General features: G+C 36.0%; 4 protein-coding genes across 4 annotated transcripts; 1 reads left to right on the top strand and 3 right to left on the bottom strand.

Moving 5' to 3' along the window:
- The first annotated feature begins 1,299 nt into the window (after nucleotides 1-1,299).
- LOC114714639 (glycosyltransferase BC10) lies at nucleotides 1,300-6,536 on the top strand. Its single transcript, XM_028899393.1, has 11 exons — nucleotides 1,300-1,482; nucleotides 1,568-1,836; nucleotides 1,915-2,031; nucleotides 2,246-2,346; nucleotides 2,694-2,765; nucleotides 2,913-2,994; nucleotides 3,608-3,688; nucleotides 3,910-3,951; nucleotides 5,040-5,099; nucleotides 5,274-5,420; nucleotides 5,967-6,536. The coding sequence occupies exons 2-11, from the start codon at nucleotides 1,576-1,578 to the stop codon at nucleotides 6,144-6,146; spliced, it is 1,143 nt and encodes a 380-aa protein (XP_028755226.1). The 5' UTR covers nucleotides 1,300-1,482; nucleotides 1,568-1,575; the 3' UTR covers nucleotides 6,147-6,536.
- An 857-nt stretch (nucleotides 6,537-7,393) lies between these two features.
- On the bottom strand, nucleotides 7,394-9,400 carry LOC114714640 (uncharacterized). The gene is made up of 3 exons (XM_028899394.1): nucleotides 9,184-9,400; nucleotides 8,487-8,507; nucleotides 7,394-7,987 (listed from the first exon to the last, which is right to left on the bottom strand). Exons 1-3 carry the CDS (start codon nucleotides 9,380-9,382, stop codon nucleotides 7,686-7,688), a joined length of 522 nt encoding a protein of 173 aa, XP_028755227.1. The 5' UTR covers nucleotides 9,383-9,400; the 3' UTR covers nucleotides 7,394-7,685.
- Nucleotides 9,401-10,426: 1,026 nt separating this feature from the next.
- On the bottom strand, nucleotides 10,427-13,138 carry LOC114714682 (pyridoxal phosphate homeostasis protein). The gene is made up of 7 exons (XM_028899441.1): nucleotides 12,817-13,138; nucleotides 12,521-12,587; nucleotides 12,026-12,072; nucleotides 11,479-11,566; nucleotides 10,972-11,102; nucleotides 10,784-10,882; nucleotides 10,427-10,691 (listed from the first exon to the last, which is right to left on the bottom strand). The coding sequence occupies exons 1-7, from the start codon at nucleotides 13,039-13,041 to the stop codon at nucleotides 10,611-10,613; spliced, it is 738 nt and encodes a 245-aa protein (XP_028755274.1). The 5' UTR covers nucleotides 13,042-13,138; the 3' UTR covers nucleotides 10,427-10,610.
- A 3,202-nt stretch (nucleotides 13,139-16,340) lies between these two features.
- On the bottom strand, nucleotides 16,341-19,206 carry LOC114714683 (pyridoxal phosphate homeostasis protein). The gene is made up of 7 exons (XM_028899442.1): nucleotides 18,859-19,206; nucleotides 18,574-18,640; nucleotides 18,089-18,135; nucleotides 17,554-17,641; nucleotides 17,045-17,175; nucleotides 16,857-16,955; nucleotides 16,341-16,764 (listed from the first exon to the last, which is right to left on the bottom strand). Exons 1-7 carry the CDS (start codon nucleotides 19,060-19,062, stop codon nucleotides 16,684-16,686), a joined length of 717 nt encoding a protein of 238 aa, XP_028755275.1. The 5' UTR covers nucleotides 19,063-19,206; the 3' UTR covers nucleotides 16,341-16,683.
- Between the last annotated feature and the right edge of the window lie 369 nt (nucleotides 19,207-19,575).

Raw genomic sequence — 19,575 nt, 5'->3', positions numbered from 1 at the left:
ACGTTGATTCTGAATCTTCAGTTACAGTACTTGTCCATTGTAGTTCACATAATGCCTATTCTGATAAAGTAAATCATTCTTCATTCCCAGACCAAATTGTGGGTGTTTCTTTGTTGAATCCATCCTTGTCAACTTTTAGTTCCGTGCAATTCATATCGAGAGAGATTGGAGCTCCTAGCCTGCTAAAAAAAGAAGTTGTGTTTCTGTTTATGATCGTTAATGCCCATCCGCTGCTTAACATAGGATTTTCGGTTTTGGTTCTGAATATAAAACCCATTTTTTATATTTATTAATTTTTTTTAAATTATTTTTATGATATTTTCTTAACCATCATCAAGTAGAAGAGGTAGAAGAGGAAAAAGAGATATTAAAAAAGATGATTATAGTGTTTTGAGAAAAATGTGTCACTTTTCTTATAATTAACTTAACTTATATAACTTTTTTAATCTAATCAAATTAGTTAAAATATTAAGGACCGGGGAGTATCATGGAAGAAAATTTCATCAATTATTTTTTCCTAAAAAAATTAAATGATACTATCTCTTATTTTTAATATAAGGAGAATTGCAATTAGGCCCTACTCAAGGGAACTAAATACAAAAAGATCCCTTGAAATCATAAAATTATTCTGAAATCCCAAGGGACCTTTTTGTAATAAATTTTATTTGTTTAATTACCAAATTACTCTTCTTCTTTTTTAAACTTTGTATTGACAACTGCAAGAGCAGTGGTTGACAACTCAAAGTGCAAGGATATCATACCATAAGTTGTCAAACCAGCCGCGATAGTTGTCAATCCTTGCACCCTGAGTTGTCAACCACTGCTCTTTCAATTGCCAATACAAACTTTTAAAAAAAAAGGGTAATTTGGTTAGTAAACAAATAAAATTTAATACAAAATTTTTTTTGAGACTTTAAAATAATTTTATGATTTCAAGAGACTTTTTTATATTTAATTTCCTTAAGTGAGACCTAATTGCCATTTTCCCTTTAATATAAGAACTAGACGGTTACTTTAAATAAATTAAAAAATTAGTTAAATCAGTTATTTGTAATAAATAAGTATTATTTTTTAAAAATATTTTTACTAATCAAGTATTCCTTCTGTTCTAAATATAAGACCCTTTTATACTTCTAAATATAAGACCCTTATATAAGTATATAATGGTCTTATATTTGAGATCGGAAGAATATATTAGTTAAATTATTATTATTATAAAAATTATTTTAAAAAATAAATAAAAAATAATTTGGCCGACACAAATAAAGTGAGACTTTGTTTGTCTTTTATTTCTGTTTCCACATCGGCGACGCGGGTATTTTGCGTACCTGTATACCATGACCATCGCCTCGAGCTCGGTAGGTTCACGAGATTTCCGTCGACGACGTATTGACCTGTTTGCTGAAGAATCTTGAAAGCCTTCAGCTTGGGAGTTCACTGCCTACCTGCACAGGCACAGCCACCCTTTTTCTCCCAACAACGGTAATGGTGATCAGCAATTTGATTTTGAAATGCTTGTCGAACTCTTCTCGCATCCAATTCAACTTCCTCATTTTGGGAATAGCAGGGTTAGGCATGACGAAGAAGGCGCCTCCACTAGCGAGACGCCAAGCTACCCGGTTTAGCTTCAAGCTTTTGATACTCTTCTGCGTCTGTCTTTCCCTCTGCGCCTTCGCTTTCTTCAAGCTTCATTCCCAATCGGAACTGTCCACTCCTTCTTCTCGGAGGAGGTCCCGAATTTCTCTTGAGACCTTCGATGGCCCTCCCAAGATCGCCTTTATGTTCCTCGCCCGCCGCGAACTCCCTCTCGATTTTCTCTGGGCAACCTTCTTCGAGGTTTGCTGCGATTGCGTTTTATTGAAGAAGTGTTCGGGTTTTGTGGTGTTCTTATTTCGGCTTTTTCTGTGTTTGCAGAACGGTGACGTCGCTAATTTCTCCATTTATGTCCATTCGGCGCCTGGGTTTGTGTTCGATGAATCTACCACGAGGTCACACTACTTTTACGGTCGACAATTGAGTAACAGCATTCAGGTGAAGTGATTATTTTGCTGAGAAAGTAGTTTAACAAAAAAACAGCTCAACCAAAAAGTTTGTTCTCCGAAACAATGGTGAAGGTTGGAAGGCTCTTCAAGGGAAACCAAGGAAAAGGAAAAATGAAATCAGTTTATGGCCGGGTGTTTCATGTTAATATTATTATTTTTTAAGTTGAATTAAGAATTTACTTATTTGGCGTTGCATATTTTAGGTTTTATGGGGCGAATCGAGTATGATTCAGGCTGAAAGGTTGTTACTGGATGCGGCTTTGGAAGACCCCGCAAATCAAAGATTTGTTCTTCTCTCTGATAGGTTGGTGTTGATGTCGATTCCATGCATGCATGAGGTTTTTTTCATCTCTACCGCCAAACGCTACCGTAAATGTTTGGTTTATGTGAGCTCGATTGAATTTCGAGTTATGCGCCGCCTGAAATACAACATTTAATATTCACCTCTGTGTTTATTCAGGACTAGTTGTCATATTACTTTCTCCATGTTATAAATTTATGACATAGATTTCCATTAGGATTTAAGCTTTTCTTGATTTCACCTCCTTAGCTTACTGTTTCAATTCTTTTTCTAAGAAAGAGGAGGGGTTGGGGCCGGGGATATATGTGTGCGAACTTACTCTCTCTTCGTTTCCTGTTTCCTATGTGCAGTTGTGCCCCTCTGTACAACTTTAACTATGTGTACAACTATGTCATGGGTTCACCAAGGAGTTTCGTGGACAGGTAGAAGACGACTTTGACTCTGGAGGTGCTTAGCACTAATTCATTGTAGACCGGGTGTATCAAAATGACTTCATAATGCAATTTCTTACCCTTTTGTGTAATGCAGAAGGTTTGGAGCTGCAACTTAGTCGTTTGTTTGTATTGCAGCTTCCTCGATGTGAAGGAGGGCCGCTACAACCCCAAAATGTCACCTAAAATACCAAGAGAAAGATGGCGTAAAGGGTCCCAGGTTATTTGTCCTAGCTAAAATGTATTTTTGCAGCATATATCTTCTTTTTCTTTAAGAGAATCCATGACCTTTAAAAGAAATTTGTTGTCTGTTGCTCGGATTTCTTTGCCGCCTGAGTTGCATTTTGTAGAATTTTTGCTTTGCGGTCTGTTACAGCCAGTGGGTTAGGTATACTTTACATGATCTTGCGAACAAATAACTTTCCATGATATTATTTGAGGAGTGATGCAGTGATAGATGAGGGACCAGGGGAAAAAACTCTAAACAATAACAAAACTCAGATATTCTAATTGTTCATATACAGAGGCAAGCATGTCATATTTTTTCCAAGTTCACTGGAGGAAAAAAAATGCTACTCCACGCTTGATTGAAAATCAAGCCACTGTTATTCTATAGAACTTGACTCTCATTACTAGCCTTGTATAATCTGAAGGCTTTACTCACAGCATGAAGGAACCAATATTTCCAATTTGAAAACCAGGATACTTTTTAGCTACGAATTCATTTGTACATATCAAATCAATTTTGAATTTTGATTCAGTACAGAGAATGACAGTTGTGGCCATGTCTTTCTAGAATTATGCATTAATGGGAAATTATTTTGGAATTCCAGTGGATCACTTTGATTCGTAGCCATGCAGCAGTGATTGCAGACGATGAAGTTGTCTTTCCAGTTTTTAAAAAATATTGCAAGGTATTAAGTTAATCTATAGTTGGATAAATTCTTGTTTACACTTACCATTTTTCCTAACGTTGGTTAAATTTGATATTATATGAAACTCATGTTACCCTGAAAATCTGAGAATTCAAAATCAAAGTATTTAGTATACATTATTGTTCATTACTGGTTAACCTGTAAGTAAGCACTGCATGATTATCAATACAAAACCTTTTAATTTTCTTCTTGCTTTGCAGCGACGCCCACCAGTGGATGCTAGAAAGGGAAAGCTCAATCTTGTAAGTGGTGGTAATTTGGTTTTCTTTATATTAATGTTGATTTTTTTTTTCTTTGTTTGTGGGGGGTTGTTGCATGGTCAAAATTCCTGTCATAGGCATCTAGGATCTACGAATAATTGAAAAGTACGTTTGCCTTTATTTGAAATTGATTAATTCTGAGATATGCACTTGGAAGTTTTTTTTTTTTTTTTTGCAATAACAAGAAGTCATATTCTAGGTTGGTCTCATGAATTGCATAACGCTATATGCTCTGTCAACAACCAAATATTTGGATAACCAAAAGGTCCTGCTTAATAAATTTATTAGGTGTTCTCTTCAATCTTCCTTTACCCTGCTTTACATGATAAGTGTTTTTTGCTAGTGCAAGTAATTGAAACTGGCCAGTTTTGTTAATATATGATGGAACTTCTAAGAGATTCATGGGGTTAATATTGATAGCGAGACCCAAAAAAAAAAAAAAATTTGGCTTCTGGAAATATAGGACTCCTTTATCTTATATTTGATTAACATACCTTGTGAATGTTCAGTATCCATTAACATACCTTGTGAATGTTCAGTATCCAGGTTTATGTAAATTTTCAAGAAGGATGTTTAATTTGTGCATTTAACCTTGTTAATATGTTTCACATTGTAGTGATAGCAACTCTATATTGCAATATGTGAAATTCTTTAGCAGAATTTATGAACAACTTAGGGAGACTTACACATTAGGGATTTAAGGGAAAGGACTTCAAATTTAGGGACAAGTAATTAGAGAAGTGGTTAAACATATTGCAACTTAATTAACCACTTGGTTGCTGAATTTTTTAATGTTGGACCCCCGGGGGGGGGACAAGAAAAAAAGAATTCAGCTTTAATTTCTCTGTTTTTTCAGTTCTCACCCAAGAGCTGTTCATTTGCTGCTGTGAGATACATATAGCTAATCTCATGAAAAATTCAATAGAAATAAGGTTATGTAGATCCTAGTAGCATGGTACATATTGGATGGATGAAGACTAGATCAGATTGTGGAATAGTCAGAGAAAATGTTATGGTGCTATCATTTATTTTCCTTATATTGATGTGTGATAATTTTGGTGTAAGCACAGAAACTTCAGAAGCAGCACAACTGTATCCCAGATGAACACTACGTCCAGACATTGCTTGCGGTAAGATGCTGAATAATTTTTTCCTTCTCCCATTTCTATATTAGATGTTCATCTAATGCATCAAGCAAGTCAATTTACACTATTTTTCCTTTTCCACTTATTCATTAATGATCTTGATCATAATTTTTGTTACAAGTCATGATTTCCATTCTTATTCTTGTGCTTTTGTTTCAGATGCATGGCCTCGAAGGTGAACTTGAAAGGAGAACATTAACCTATACAGTGTGGAATGAGTCTGTAACAAAAATGGAGAATAAAGGGTGGCATCCTATGACCTTCGGCTATGCAAATGCTAGCCCTGAAAAAATAAGGGAAATAAAGGTTATTTTTCGTTGTCTCACTTGCCATATTAGTTGACTGACATTGGTCAAAGCCTCGAATCCCCTCCCCACAAAAGAAAGCTGAGACAAAGATGATTTTCAATTTATATTAATGAAAAATTGATGTTTATACTGCTGTGGCACATAATGTGGTGGGAATGACTGGACAGAACAACTTGAAATCCGTGCTGGTCTTGAATCATCCTGTGTGTTGCTATAATTCACATTCTTTCTTCCCCTCATGCTTGTAGATATGAAGTTTGCTGGGTTTGAAATAAAAAATGGTTTTGTTGGAAAGATAAAGGAAGTTTTATAGATAATAATTACTCATGATTTGCATCTGTTATGCTTGTTTTAATATATGCTTTCTGAATAATTATTTCTGTTTCTCTGCTCCATCAGTGGGAGATTGTTTTTCTTTCGATCAATATATCTAGCAGTTATTGATATGTAGGATTAGCATCAACCATTATAATTAGACTTTATTTTTGGTCTTACTACAGCAACTACATGCTTATCATTTGGAGTTTCCTTCTTTTTTGAACAGGGCATCAATCATATATATTATGAGACTGAGTACCGTACAGAATGGTGCCGCAACAATTCAACATCTGTTCCTTGTTTTATATTTGCTCGGAAATTCTCTCGGGGAGCTGCTATGCGCCTGTTGAGTGATGACTCGATCAGCGGCTCTGAACTATCTTCGTCATTAGACAGTCATACATGACGTGATGCATATGTTCATCAAGCACTCTAGCCATATACTAACTCATACAATCTATACTTCGAACGCCAAGTGGGGCTATTTCGAGTTTAAAGACAGCTTCTACTGCCCCAATTTTGCAGATAGAAGGGGATGAGATATCGCCGCTGCTGAGAATAGTTCAGTTCAGAGGTAGATACGGTCAATAGTAACAAGCAGATAAAGATCATTTGCAGCTGAAATAGTTTATTCAGCGATATGTAGGTATGGTCGGTGGTAACAAGCAGATAAAGATAATTTTATCTTGTCTTGTAGAGAAGGCTTCATACAAATACATCAGATGTAGAACAGCGATCTGTTACATGAATTATTTAATTTATAAAGGCTTCAAAAAGCTGCGATTATTTCTGAAAACTTTGGGACTCTCTGATTTCCTTTCACGCTCAGATAGTAAGAAATAAATGTAGTTTTAGGAAACAAAAAGTAGATAATGCTAGTTAAGGTAGATGCGTTCAGATTTCAGAATATATAAAAATGAAAGCGAAGAAATGAAAGAATACATGCTTATAATGTTCAAGTTCCGACCTTCCACATGAGTAGCATAGTATGCTTGGATTACGTTCGAAGTGTTTTTAACCCCGCCGCTGTTGGTCGCCTAAATTACGACTAAATGCTCTAGTTCACCGTATAGGGGCGAGGTATATCATCCTCCGGGAATCTCCTGTGGCATGTAGGCCTTTCTCAACTTAATATTTAGTCATTTTCATTTTGTAGGATTTTATCATGGTCTTCTATTTAAAATAACCCCCCAAAAAAAAAAATCGCTCATTAATGACATTAGAGGAGATTGGGATTGAAATGAAAAGCAGTTATTTGAACTTCTAGTGACAACTTGAGAGAGCATGAAAATGATTTGGGTGCTGGCATCCCAGAAATGTTAATATTCCACTCTTAACCGCTGCTTTCAAAGTTTGACAGTCAAAAATTTCTTTTGGTATGTATATTCTCCCTAGAAGGGGGCCAAAAGGGATATTTCCCTGCCCCCATGTTTGGTGAGAAAATGAAAGAGAGAAGGGAGAGAATTAAAGGAAAAGTAGCCGTTTTATTGTTGTTTTCGAAGGAGGGAAAAGGAATTAAAGTAATTTTTTTCCCCTCCCTTTCTCCGAATAAAGTAGTCTTCGCGAAATTCTCTCACTTTAGCATGTGACCTAAACAGAAGTTTTCCATAAACATGGTGTAGGCCAGCATTCTCTGTCCCCAAGCACGTTCACTTTTATTATTCTCAACTCAAATCTTAAAGCACGGTCATGGAAGTGAAAGTTGAGGTTCAAGCCTCATCAGGAAGATGATGACGTTTCTGCATTGACCCTAGAGAAGTGCTAGGCTGATTAAGAACAAAGCCAAGCAGTCTGAAACTGGAATTTTCATGGGAAATTGCTTCTTAGTAACTAATACCGAGGAACCGCTAAAAAGAATCAATGTATGAGATCATAATGAAAAAAACTAACAATAAAGATGTTGGATGATGATACTTTTACTCAGATGAAAGAGCGCTGCCCTATCCTAATGTGGACTCCATCCTCTTTGGCGAGCCCTGAGCTCCCACAAAGCAGTTATTTTCCTCTGATCTTCAAGTGCTTCTTCTGCCTTTTCCCTTGCCTCCTCACATGTCTCCATCCCTGAATTGCACTTGTCAGCCTCCTTTTGATACTGCGATGCCACCTTCTTAGCCTCTAAAAGAGCCATGTCAGCTCGCTGATGTTTTTCCAGAGCTTCAGCTTCCTTTAACTTCACTTCTTCTGACAACAGATCCAAAAAACCCTTCTGCATCTCTTCGCTCACCTCTGGATCTTGTCTCATGCAATCTACAATTGTACTAAATATAATTGAAACCATTGTCTTTTCATGGAAGGTGAAGAAAACCGTAAGACGAAGTTCTATCTAAACCAAACATCTCCTTTGCTTTCCTTCTCTATTGTCCTTATCCCTCAATCCCTAACGTACCCTATGGAACGCCTTTTTAGTATATCATCCCGCAGAGATTCTATTAGTTTCCCCTAACCTAGATGATACTAAAGTAAGATTTCCAGTAACGAGTTAAGATTATCTTTGACATTTTTATTTTATAACACACTTATATGTAACACATATCAGGACTGATTACCATTTTGGTTGTTTAAGAAATCATATATATTAACACACTCATAATTGAATTTAGCCACCTAAGAATGCCTCAGCCTCGGTGAGATCTAGACACTCTGGATACTTAAAAGATTATCTAATGGCTGCCTCATGATTGCCGTCTGAATTCAAACTGACAGCTTTCTGTAACTTTTAGGGACTAGTAAAGGTGGAAAGATTTACCTATAATGGAGTTGTTGAATCCTGCAGTTGAAAACAGGCAGAGAAGCCGAGTTAAGCTTGCACAATCAATAAGCAAGGTCAAGATCTAAATGAAAACCGAGAAAAATAGCAATCAGAGATTAATATCTAAGTAAGATGTATAAATAACATTTGCTAAAAGACTATCATGTTTATATTTTCCATTGTAATGCGCGGTAAGAGTCAGAAGTAATGTTGTGAGGCTGATCCTTTTTCTTTTTCTTTTTTTCCTTTGGCAATTATCACACTTGGCTAACAGCAAAGAAATGTTGGCAATAAAGAATCCATTTGTTCTTATATCTAACAGTATCCAATTCCACATATTAGAAAGCACTTGAATTTTAATACATAATGTGAAGGCCAAATCTGTTCGGGTTTCAATCGAGACTGCTATGTTCTATAACGTCTAAGTATATGCCCCCCCTGTTGCGTCAGATTCAGACTCAGTTCAGTATTGATTTTCAGGTATGATGCGTCTACCGGTGAGCCTATTCAAGCAGATATTGTGTGAATTCTTTCACATGGTATTTTGACCTGATCAACACTACAATGCAAAGTATCAACATTTGAATAAGAAATTGAGTTTCCGGAATTCCCCATCAGAGGAGAAAAGAGAAGCCAAGAAAAAAATGGCAATGTGTGTGTAATCACCATTTCAAGGAAAGAAAAAGAGAAGTACCGTCGGGAAGAGAAAGAAGGGGTTCAAGAGAGCAATCGCAGGGACAAGGAGGACAGGAAGAAGGAGAGGCGTCGCGGCGAACGGCGGCAAAACCTTCGCTGAGTTGCCAATATAAGGGTCGTCCCGCTATGTAAACCGCCAGAGTGAGTGCCAGTATCCACAATAACAGCTTCAACGCCTTTTGTTGCTTCCTGTTCATCTCTGGATTCCCACTGAGAAAAAGGATCTTCCTCTTTGAATTCTTTCGTCTTTCTCTCAGCAAATAAACTGCCCCACCATCTCCATGCACCTATTTCTGTGTAGTGTGTGCTATATATAGTTTCTTCTCCAGCTCCAAACGGTGCTGACGAAGTTTGGGAGCAAACGACATCGTAATTGAGATCATATAGATTCTTATTTGCATTCAGAAATTAATGGTTTGATCTTTCTATTGTAAAACTCTTACAGCATTCAAGAAATTATTGCTTGTTACTAAAATATTTAATATAAAATCATTGTATATTGACCATTTTATTGAGTGATTTAAGAATGTCGCAAAAATTATAATTATAAATTTTAATTTATAACTCAAATTCATATTAATTATGAAAACAATTCGATAGATCAATAGCATGACTATAATAAAAAATTTTACATATTACGAATTTTTAAAAATACCATCTTTGTTTTATATGTAAAATTTTGTTCTAAAATCCTACATTTCAATAAACGAGACATGTTATGAAATTCTAAAGACAACTAATACCTTTCTATCTAAAATTTCTATCTAGCTTTTTATTACAAAAAAATAAGTAAGTATTAGTATTTCTTCATAATATGCTTTACATGTTAAAACATGTAACTTCTTAAAAAACAAGTGAAAATGCCTCCAATGCTTAAACATTGGTGTGTACCTGAGAGCATTTTTCTCGTTTTCTCATAGCTCGTCACTTTAGCAAGCATTGAAAGACAGCCCTCCTTTAGGATATAGAGACCTTTTGCCTCTAACTTGACTTATTTGTTTTCTCCTTCACCATTCTAGCGTACCTTGTTATGTTGGGGGGAAAAAGAGACAAAGAAAAAGAAAAAGAGAAGAGCATTGAAGCTCATGTAGGAGGCAATTTGCTTTCTCATGACCTATTCTGGTTTGTTTCTTCTTCGCATTGCTGTTTTCGACATACAGGATTCGTGGCCAAGAAATCGGGAGTTACATTTTCCCCCATCCCCTGTTGGGACAACAATCATGAGGTACCAAAGAGAAAAGGAAAGGAAAAACAACACATATCCCATTAAGTGAAATTTATTTTATTTTCAACGTCAATGTATTTGTACAGGCTTTTCTGACATTGATTTTTTGTAATCCCCAAAAAACTTGTGTGCGCATGATCACCAACAATTTTTCTGCACAAGGAGTTGGGAACCCGAACGAGGCTGCAAAATTGGGAGAGCTACTGGGCTTCTTTCTTTGGATACTCTCTGGCGCCAAATATGGTAGATCCAACCCTCACATTTGTACTTCCCATCTCAATCTGCAAAATTATAAAGTTGGCCGGTTAAACAATCTTTAGACATTACTTCTCCTTTCGGCTCAACGCACGTGAACCACAAGTACATTTCTTACAGCTAGCTCAAAGTCTGAAGACATTCCCATCGATAGCTCACACTGCTCTTCTGACATTCCAAGTTCTTTACAAACCTGGCTTCTGCAATCAGATAATGTCTGGAGAATAGAAGAATCATTAGTTTCAAGGAAATTCACCCGCAAAGGAGGGGAAATACAAGTTAAACATTCAGGGCACCAGCCACCACCTTAAAATTTTCTGGCGTAGCTGTATAATCTGGCATACCAATAGTCATTAAACCACAAAACTCAAGGTTAGGGCAGCTCCTGACATGCTTTACAAGGTCAGCACATCCAGCAGGTTCAGCACCAGATTTTGCTGCACGAAGATAGCAAATTATTTATCATCTTGGAACCAAATTGAAAACGTTAGATTGGTCATGTGATTTATAATGCTAAGAAACAGAAATGTACACCAAGAATCAGGATATAAACTGTAAACCAGCAAGCTACTCCATGAAGCGGCCCATCAATATGGCTTTTATTCTGATAAATATTAACCATAGGTTTAGTCTATTTAAAGGAGTGATTTGTCGGACATAAATCCAATAATATGATTGCAAGCCGCAGACGTTATTTTGGGATTCATCTGATAGAAGCAGTGTAACATAGGGTCCATGACATCCAACACAAACATGTCATTTTATTAACACAGTGCACAAATTCAAAAAATAGGAAAATCAAGTGTAGCTTACATGTTTCTCCACTTGTATTCACTTGAACAAAAACTTTCAAAGGCTTTCTGCCAATGTTTGCTACTGCACCGTCAAGATGATTTGCTATCTGCCAGCAAACAATCGCATAAAGAAAGCTAAGCAAGCAATCAGTTAATTGTTTGTAACAGAAAAGGGGAAGGTACTATAGTTATGCGTATGCTAAAGCTACATGCATTATTTCACATAACTAGGGTAAAGTACAGTTTCTAATAAGATTTCAAACTAAGCTTTGTCGAATCAAACATAGCACAGAAGAAGGTTAAAGAAGAAAGTTAGAGCAGAAACTTTTGTCCATTGGATAAGAATTGAAATTCCAAAAAGATTTAGGACAAATTTGCTTGCGCAGATCCAAAAATTAAACCCACTGATAGAGTGGCAAGCGGCAACTTTATACTTTCTTGTACACATCGGTTGAGTTAAGTGAACTAGTGAAGTCTGCAACAAACTACGGTGTCGCCCTTTTGAGAACTTGAACACTAATGCACCAGTCTTCCTAGAGCAAGCAAAACACGCATGAATAGCATACCTTCGCATCGTCTACTGTCTCTACATATGCAAGATTTGGAACACCGGCTGTAAATGGAAAACGGAACCACATTAAAATCAGATAAATGCGTCGCGTAAAAATGAGTATATTCCATAAGACGCACAAGCTAGTCAAATAAAATTATAACATTAATGCATAAACAACCCAAACATTCTTTGACCAAAAAAAAAAAAAAGAAAACCCAACCATTCAATGGAACCTTTCCGTGAGGAGGGAAAAAAAATAGCTTCTCTGTATTAAGAATAGTCACTCCAACAAGCGACAGCACAAAAGATTAAGTATAATTTTACTATTACTTTGTATCGTAAAATTCTCCTCTGAATCTCATAGGTCCGGGTTCCTAAGATCAACACTAAGATTCATCATACGTTCCAGTTTGGAATTTATCGCATGTCATCATAGAATTGCACAGGATAAATATGCCATGACTTCAGTTAAGGGGCTAAAAAAACAATTCCCACGAACTACTCATACTCAAAAGAGGCTTCACTTTATTGCTCTGCAAATTCCCAGTGAAATGCCACTCGATATCATCTGGGAGCTGCAAGAGAAAAAGATTATTGAATCAGAGTGTCCTCCATTACCGATTACAATGGGCAGGAAGCAAAATCAAGGAGATTAGAAATGTTAAATCATTCTTCATCAAAACATTGAAACGAAAAAGAGCCAAAATTAAAACTTTAATCAAAATCTCAACAAAAGGGATAGACAGAAAAGAGATATCACGGTATAAAATCAAACAAGCTCAAACGAAAAACAAGACGAAGGACCTGAGGAGCTTTCTCAACGAGCTCCCGAACGTAGTTCTCGCCAAAGCATCGATGACCAGCATCATAGACCTCGCGGATAACAGAAACTGGCTTAGTCTTGCTAACGGCAACGAGTCGGAACTGCTGGGCAGTTCGGCCCGACCGTTCAGCAGCCTGTTGAGCTCGTTGTAGGACAGACCTGAACAACGCCGCAGCGACGCCCACCACGGGGGCTGAAGCGGCCATAGATACCGATGGTTTTGATTGAGCTTGTTCACCACAAGTACGGGGAAACCTCTTCGTTGTTCTTGGCACAGAGCTCCCGACCCTCCACAAAAAAAAAAAAAGACTAAAAAAAAAAGGCCCTCCACAAAAAAAACGGACGATGCAACGGGAAAACGGCATCTAAAAAGTTCGCCTTGACGTGGGGGCGGAAGGCGACGGGTGGTCACAAAACGACACATCGTGTTCTCACTATTCCCCTCCTGTGATGAATTAGTGCCGAGGAAATTAGAAAAATGCAAATTATTTTCATTAATATATTAAATTTTAATGATGAGATTATTTTTATTATATATTGTATATCTTTCAAAATAATAAAAATAAAATGAAATTAAACCTCAATCATCCAATGTTAATTTAGATAGTTTAGATTTAATATTAATTTACACCATCTAGGCGGCTAGAGGATACAAATTAAAATGTTTAACTACAGGGTTTTCTTATGAAATTTATGTTGAAATTCTAATTTTAATCATTCTTCAACATAATAAATTTATATCAAATTACATGATTCATAAGTCATAAATATTGTAATTCATTCCTATAACTATTTACTGAAACACATTTATGATTATATTGTTTTTCTTTTAAAATCTATATATATATATATATATATATGTATATATCTAAAAGATTCACATGAAGTCGATCATACAGCTAGAGCGGGAATCAGGGCCGGCCCGGCCCTCCAGGGCTGACCCTTCAGGGCTGGCGGGCTTAAAAGGGCCGGCCCTCCAGGGCTGAAATTTTAAAAAATACCCCAATTTGCTAAGCCCGACCCTTAAGCTACAGGGCCAGGGCCGGCCCGCGGGCTTTTGGCCCGTTTAAGGAAAAATACTATTTTTTATATTTATCAAATTTTTTTATAAAAATATAAAAATAAACCAATGAAATTATTAATAAAAGACATAAATATGAATAAAATTAAGTCACAAATATAAAATATCATCATATATAAATATTCATCAACATCTAAGAACATCTAAAACATTCATTAACAAGATAACAACATCTAAAAGTTTTATCTATAATGCAATTGTGCAATAAATAAACACTGTCATTAATCTTTTGAAACTTCATCATCACTATAATTAATTACTTTTCTTCATAAGTATGCTTTTCTTTCGTAACAAAAATATCAAGTTTTTCTTCTTTATAAGAATTTTATTTTTGAATTTTGCAATCTAACTATTATTTTACTTTAATGTGAGAAACATTGTTGTTGAAACTCATGAATTTCTAATTCAAATTATAGAATCACAAGTTATATAAGTATAAAAATATTCTATTATCAAATATATATAGTTTAAAATATCAACGCATATAATATAAATCAAATCATTATTAAAGTCCAAATTAACCGATTTTTTAAAAATTTAATTAGATAAATTATTGTCTAAAACTAAATTTAATTTTAAAATGATAATAATAACTAAATATTTGAAATATTATTAATAATGTAAAAAATTAATAACATTAATATTATATAAAAAAATTTAAAAAATAAAAAAATTACAAAAGGGCTTAAAAGGGCCGGCCCTTTTAAGCCCTCGGCCCTTCAGGGCCAGCCCTCCAGGGCTTGTTTCTCATTTTAAGAAAAAAATATCAAACCCGGCCCTCGTAATTTCAGGGCCTAAACGGGCCGGCCCGATGGGCTCGGCCCGTTTTCCCGGCTCTACATACAGCGATACTTATGAATAGTACGACTTATCATATTGGACAGTGTGATGTATATGAGCCTTGGCCACCATCTAATAGATACAAATTTATTTAGAAAATAAAGGGATACACCTATGGAATTTCTTTCCTCCTTTATCACATTGTCTTCAAAAAGAAGAAACAAAAACACAGATACACTACTTCATTTGACCTGATCAACACAATGCAAAGTATCAACATTTGAATAAGAAATTGAGTTTCCGGAATTCCCCATCAGGCCAAGAAGCAGGAATAAACTCCAACTTGTCAATCAAGCGTCATCACTCATCAGAGGTGAAAAGAGAAGCCAAGAAAAAATGGAGGAAAGAAAAAGAGAAGTACCTTCGGGAAGAGAAAGAAGAGGCTCAAGAGGGCAATCGCAGGGACAAGGAGGACAGGAAGAAGGAGAGGCGTCGCGGCAAACGGCGGCAACACTTTTGCTGAGTTGCCAATGTCAGGGTCATCCCGCTATATAAACCGCCAGAGTGAGTGCCAGTATCCACGATAACAGCTTCAACGCCTTTTGTTGCTTCCTGTTCATCTCTGGATTTCCACTGAGAAAAATGATCTCCCTCTTTGAATTCTTTCGTCCTTCTCTCAGCAAATCAACTGCCCTACCATCTACACGCGCCTATTTCTATCTTCTGTAGCTCCAAATGGTGCTGACGAAGTTTAGGGGCAAACGACTTCGTAATTGAGACCATATAGATTCTTACAGCATCCAAGAAATTATTGCGTGTTAATAAAATATTAAATATAAAATCATTGTATATTGATCATTTTATTGAGTGATTTGAGAATGTGGCAAAAATTATACTACCTCCTGTCTTTAATATAAGATCCCGTTTGACTTTTATGTTGGTCCTAAATATAAAAACCCAATCTATTTTATCTCTCATATTTACTCAATTTTTTTCAAGATAGTCCTTCTAATAATTGTAGTTTTAACTAGCATACTTAATTAGTAAAGATATTTTAGAAAAGATAATACATATTTATTACAAATAATTAACTTAACTTCTTTCCGTAATTTTGTTAAATTAGTCAACTAGCTCTTATAATTAAGATTGTACGTAGTAAATAAAAATTTTGATTTATTCTCAAATTATGAAAACAATTCGATAAATCCATAGCTCCAAAAGTCCTACATTTCAGTAAACAAGACATTTTATGAAATTCTAAAGACCACTAATACCTTTGTTATCTAAAACATCTACGGGAGTATATCAAAATTACTTGCTTTCTATTAGAAATAAATAATCAAAGATTAGTATTTCTTCATAATATGCTTTACATATTAAAACATGTAACTTTTTGAAAAATACCATATATTTAAAGTGAAAGTATAAAATGTCCCCAATGCTTAGACACTAGTGTGCACTCAGAGCATCTCTCTCTTTTTCTCATAGGTCTTGTCACTTTAAGCATTGAAAGACAGCTCTTCTTTACGATATGGAGACCTTTTGCCTCTGACTTAGTCTTTGTTTTCTCCTGAGCCATTCTAGCATAGCCTTGTTATTTTGGGGAAAAAAATAATAAAAAGAAAAAGAGAGGAGCATTGAAGCTTACGTAGGAAGCAATTTGCTTTCTCATGACCTGTTCTGGTTTGTTTCTTCTTCGCATTGCTGTTTTTGACATACAAGATTTGTGGCCAGGAAATCGAGAGTTACATTTTCCCCCATCCCCTGTTGGGACAACAGGGGATGGAGGTACCAAAGAGAAAAGAAAAAGAAAAACAATACACATCCCATTGAGTGAATTTTATTTTATTTTCAACGTCAATGTATTTATTCAGGCTTTTCTGACATTGACCCTCTGTAATCCCCAAAAACTTGTCTGCTCATGATCACCCACAATTTTTCTGCATAAGGAGTTGGGAACTCGAACGAGGCTGCAAAATCGGGAGAGCTACTGGGCTTCTTTCTTTGGATACTCTCTGGCGCCAAATATGCTAGATCCAACCCTCACATTTGTACTTCCCATCTCAATCTGCAAAATTATAAAGTTGGCTGGTTAAACACTCTTTAGACATTACTTCTCCTTTCGGCCCAACGCATGCGAACCACAAGTAGATTTCTTACAGCTAGCTCAAAGTCTGAAGACATTCCCATCGATAGCTCACACTGCTCTTCTGACATTCCAAGTTCTTTACAAACCTGGCTTCTACAATCAGATAGTGTCTGGAGAATAGAAGAAACATTAGTTTCAAGGAAATTCACCCGCAAAGGAGGGGAACTACAAGTTAAACATTCAGGGCACCAGCCACCACCTTAAAATTTTCTGGCGTAGCTGTATAATCTGGCATACCAATAGTCATTAAACCACAAAACTCAAGGTTAGGGCAGCTCCTGACATGCTTTACAAGGTCAACACATCCAGCAGGTTCGACACCAGATTTTGCTGCACCAAGATAGCAAAATATTTATCATCTTGGAACCAAATTGAAAACGTTATGTTCAAGGATTAGATTGGTCACGTGATTTATAATACTAAAACAAAAATGTACACCAAGATTCAGGATATAAACTGTAAACCAGCAAGTCCTCCATCAAGCAGCCCATCAATATGACTTTTAGTCTGATAACTAAGGTTTAGTCTATTTAAAGGAGTGATTTGTTGGACATAAATCCAATAATATGATTGCAAGCTGCAGACGTTATTTTGGGATTCATCTAATAGAAGCAGCGCAACATAGGGTCCATGACATCTAACACAAGCATGTCATTTTATTAAGACAATGCATAAACCGAAAAAATAGGAAAATCAATTGTAGCTTACATGTTTCTCCACTTGTATTCACTTGAACAAAAACTTTCAAAGGCTTTCTGCCAATGTTTGCTACTGCACCGTCAAGATGATTTGCTATCTGCCAGCAAACAATCGCATAAAGAAAGCTAAGCAAGCAATCAGTTAATTGTTTGTAACAGAAAACGGGAAGGTACAATAGTTATGCGTATGCTAAAGCTACAGGCATTATTTCACAGTAAAGTACAGTTTCTAATAAGATTTCAAACTACGCTTTGTCGAACCGAACATAGCACAGAAGAAGGTTAAAGAAGAAAGTTAGAGCAGAAACTTTTGTCCATTGGATAAGAATTGAAATTCAAAAAGGATTTAGGACAAATTTGCCTCCGTACAACTAAAAATTAAACCCACTGATAGAGTGGCAAGCGGCAACTTTATACTTTCTTGTAAACATCGGTTAAGTGAACTAGTGAAGTCTGCAGCAAATTACAACGTCGTTCCTATGAGAACTTGAACACTAATGCACCAGTCTTCCTAGAGCAAGCAAAAACACGCACGAATAACATACCTTCTCATCATCTACTGTCTCTACATATGCAAGATTTGGAACACCGCCTGTAAATGGAAAATGGAACCATATTAAAATCAGATAATTGCGTGGAGTAAAAATGAGTATATTCCATAAGACGCAGAAGCTAGTCAAATAAAATTATAAAATGAATGCATAAACAACCCAAACATTCAATGGCACCTTTCCGGGAGGAGGGGAAAAAATAGCTCCTCTGTATTAAAATAGTCACTCCAATAAGCGACAGCACAAAAGATTAAGAATAATTTTACCATTACTTTGTATCATAAAATTCTCCTCTGAATCTCATAGGTCCGGTTCCTAAGATCAACACTAAGATTCGTCATAATTTCCAGTTTGAAGTTTATCGCGTGTCATCATAGAATTGAACAGGATAAAGATGCCATGAATTCAGTTAAAGGGCTAAAAAAACAATTCCCAAGAAGCTCTATTCAACACAACCTCAAGGATTAAACTACTCATACCCAAAAGAGGCTTCACTTTATTGCTCTGCAAATTCCCAATGAAATGCCACTCAATATCATCTGGAAGCTGCAAGAGAAAAAGATTACTCGATCAGAGTGTCCTCTATTACCGATTACAATGGGCAGGAAACAAAATCAAGGAGATTAGAAATGTTAAATCATTCTTCGTCTAAACATTGAAACGAAAAAGAGGCTTTAATCAAAATCTCGACAAAAGGGGTAAACAAAAAAGAGATACCACGGAATAAAATCAAACAAGCACAGCGGAGAAACAAGACGAAGGACCTGAGGAGCTTTCTCAATGAGCTCCTGAACGTAGTTCTCGCCAAAGCATCGATGACCAGCATCATAGACCTCGCGGATAACAGAAATTGGCTTAGTCTTGCTAACGGCAACGAGTCGGATCTGCGGGGCACTTCGGCCGGACCGCTCAGCGGCCTGCTGAGCTTGTTGTAGGACAGACCTGAACGACGCCGCAGCAGCAGCCATAGACACTGATGGTTTTGATTGAGCTTGTTCACCACAAGTACGGGGAAACGTCTTCGTTGTTCTTGGCACACAGCTCCCGATCCTCCACAAAATACTATCTGGAAAGTTCGTCGTGGAGTGGGGGAGGAAGATGACAGGCAGGTGAGGGGTTGGATTCTCTCCACTGCCTTTCCATTCTCTTTCCTTCCACTACCCTTTTTTTCTCTTTATAATTATTGGATCAAAATTCTAATAGTTCATATTTAACATCTTATAAAAATAATGTTATTAAAAAAATAAATAAATAAATTTAAACTGTTAAAATCTGGTCTGAACAGTTTACAATTGTAATAAAAAAAATTAAAAAAAATTTGCTCTATAATAACAGTTTGTAGTTATGAATTGTTCAAATTAGATTTTAACAGTTTAAATTTATTTATCTATTTTTTATCATAATATTTATTTTTATAAAATGTGATAAAATATTAAATCTGGACTATTGGAGTTTTGATTCAATGGTTGTGAAGAGAAAAT

Source organism: Neltuma alba, unplaced genomic scaffold (genome assembly GCF_004799145.2).
Source record: "Neltuma alba isolate B1F8T4 unplaced genomic scaffold, ASM479914v2 tig00011524_pilon, whole genome shotgun sequence".
Lineage (NCBI taxonomy): Eukaryota > Viridiplantae > Streptophyta > Magnoliopsida > Fabales > Fabaceae > Neltuma > Neltuma alba.
Note: the sequence above shows the minus strand (reverse complement) of the source record. Positions and strands in the feature narration are given on the sequence as shown.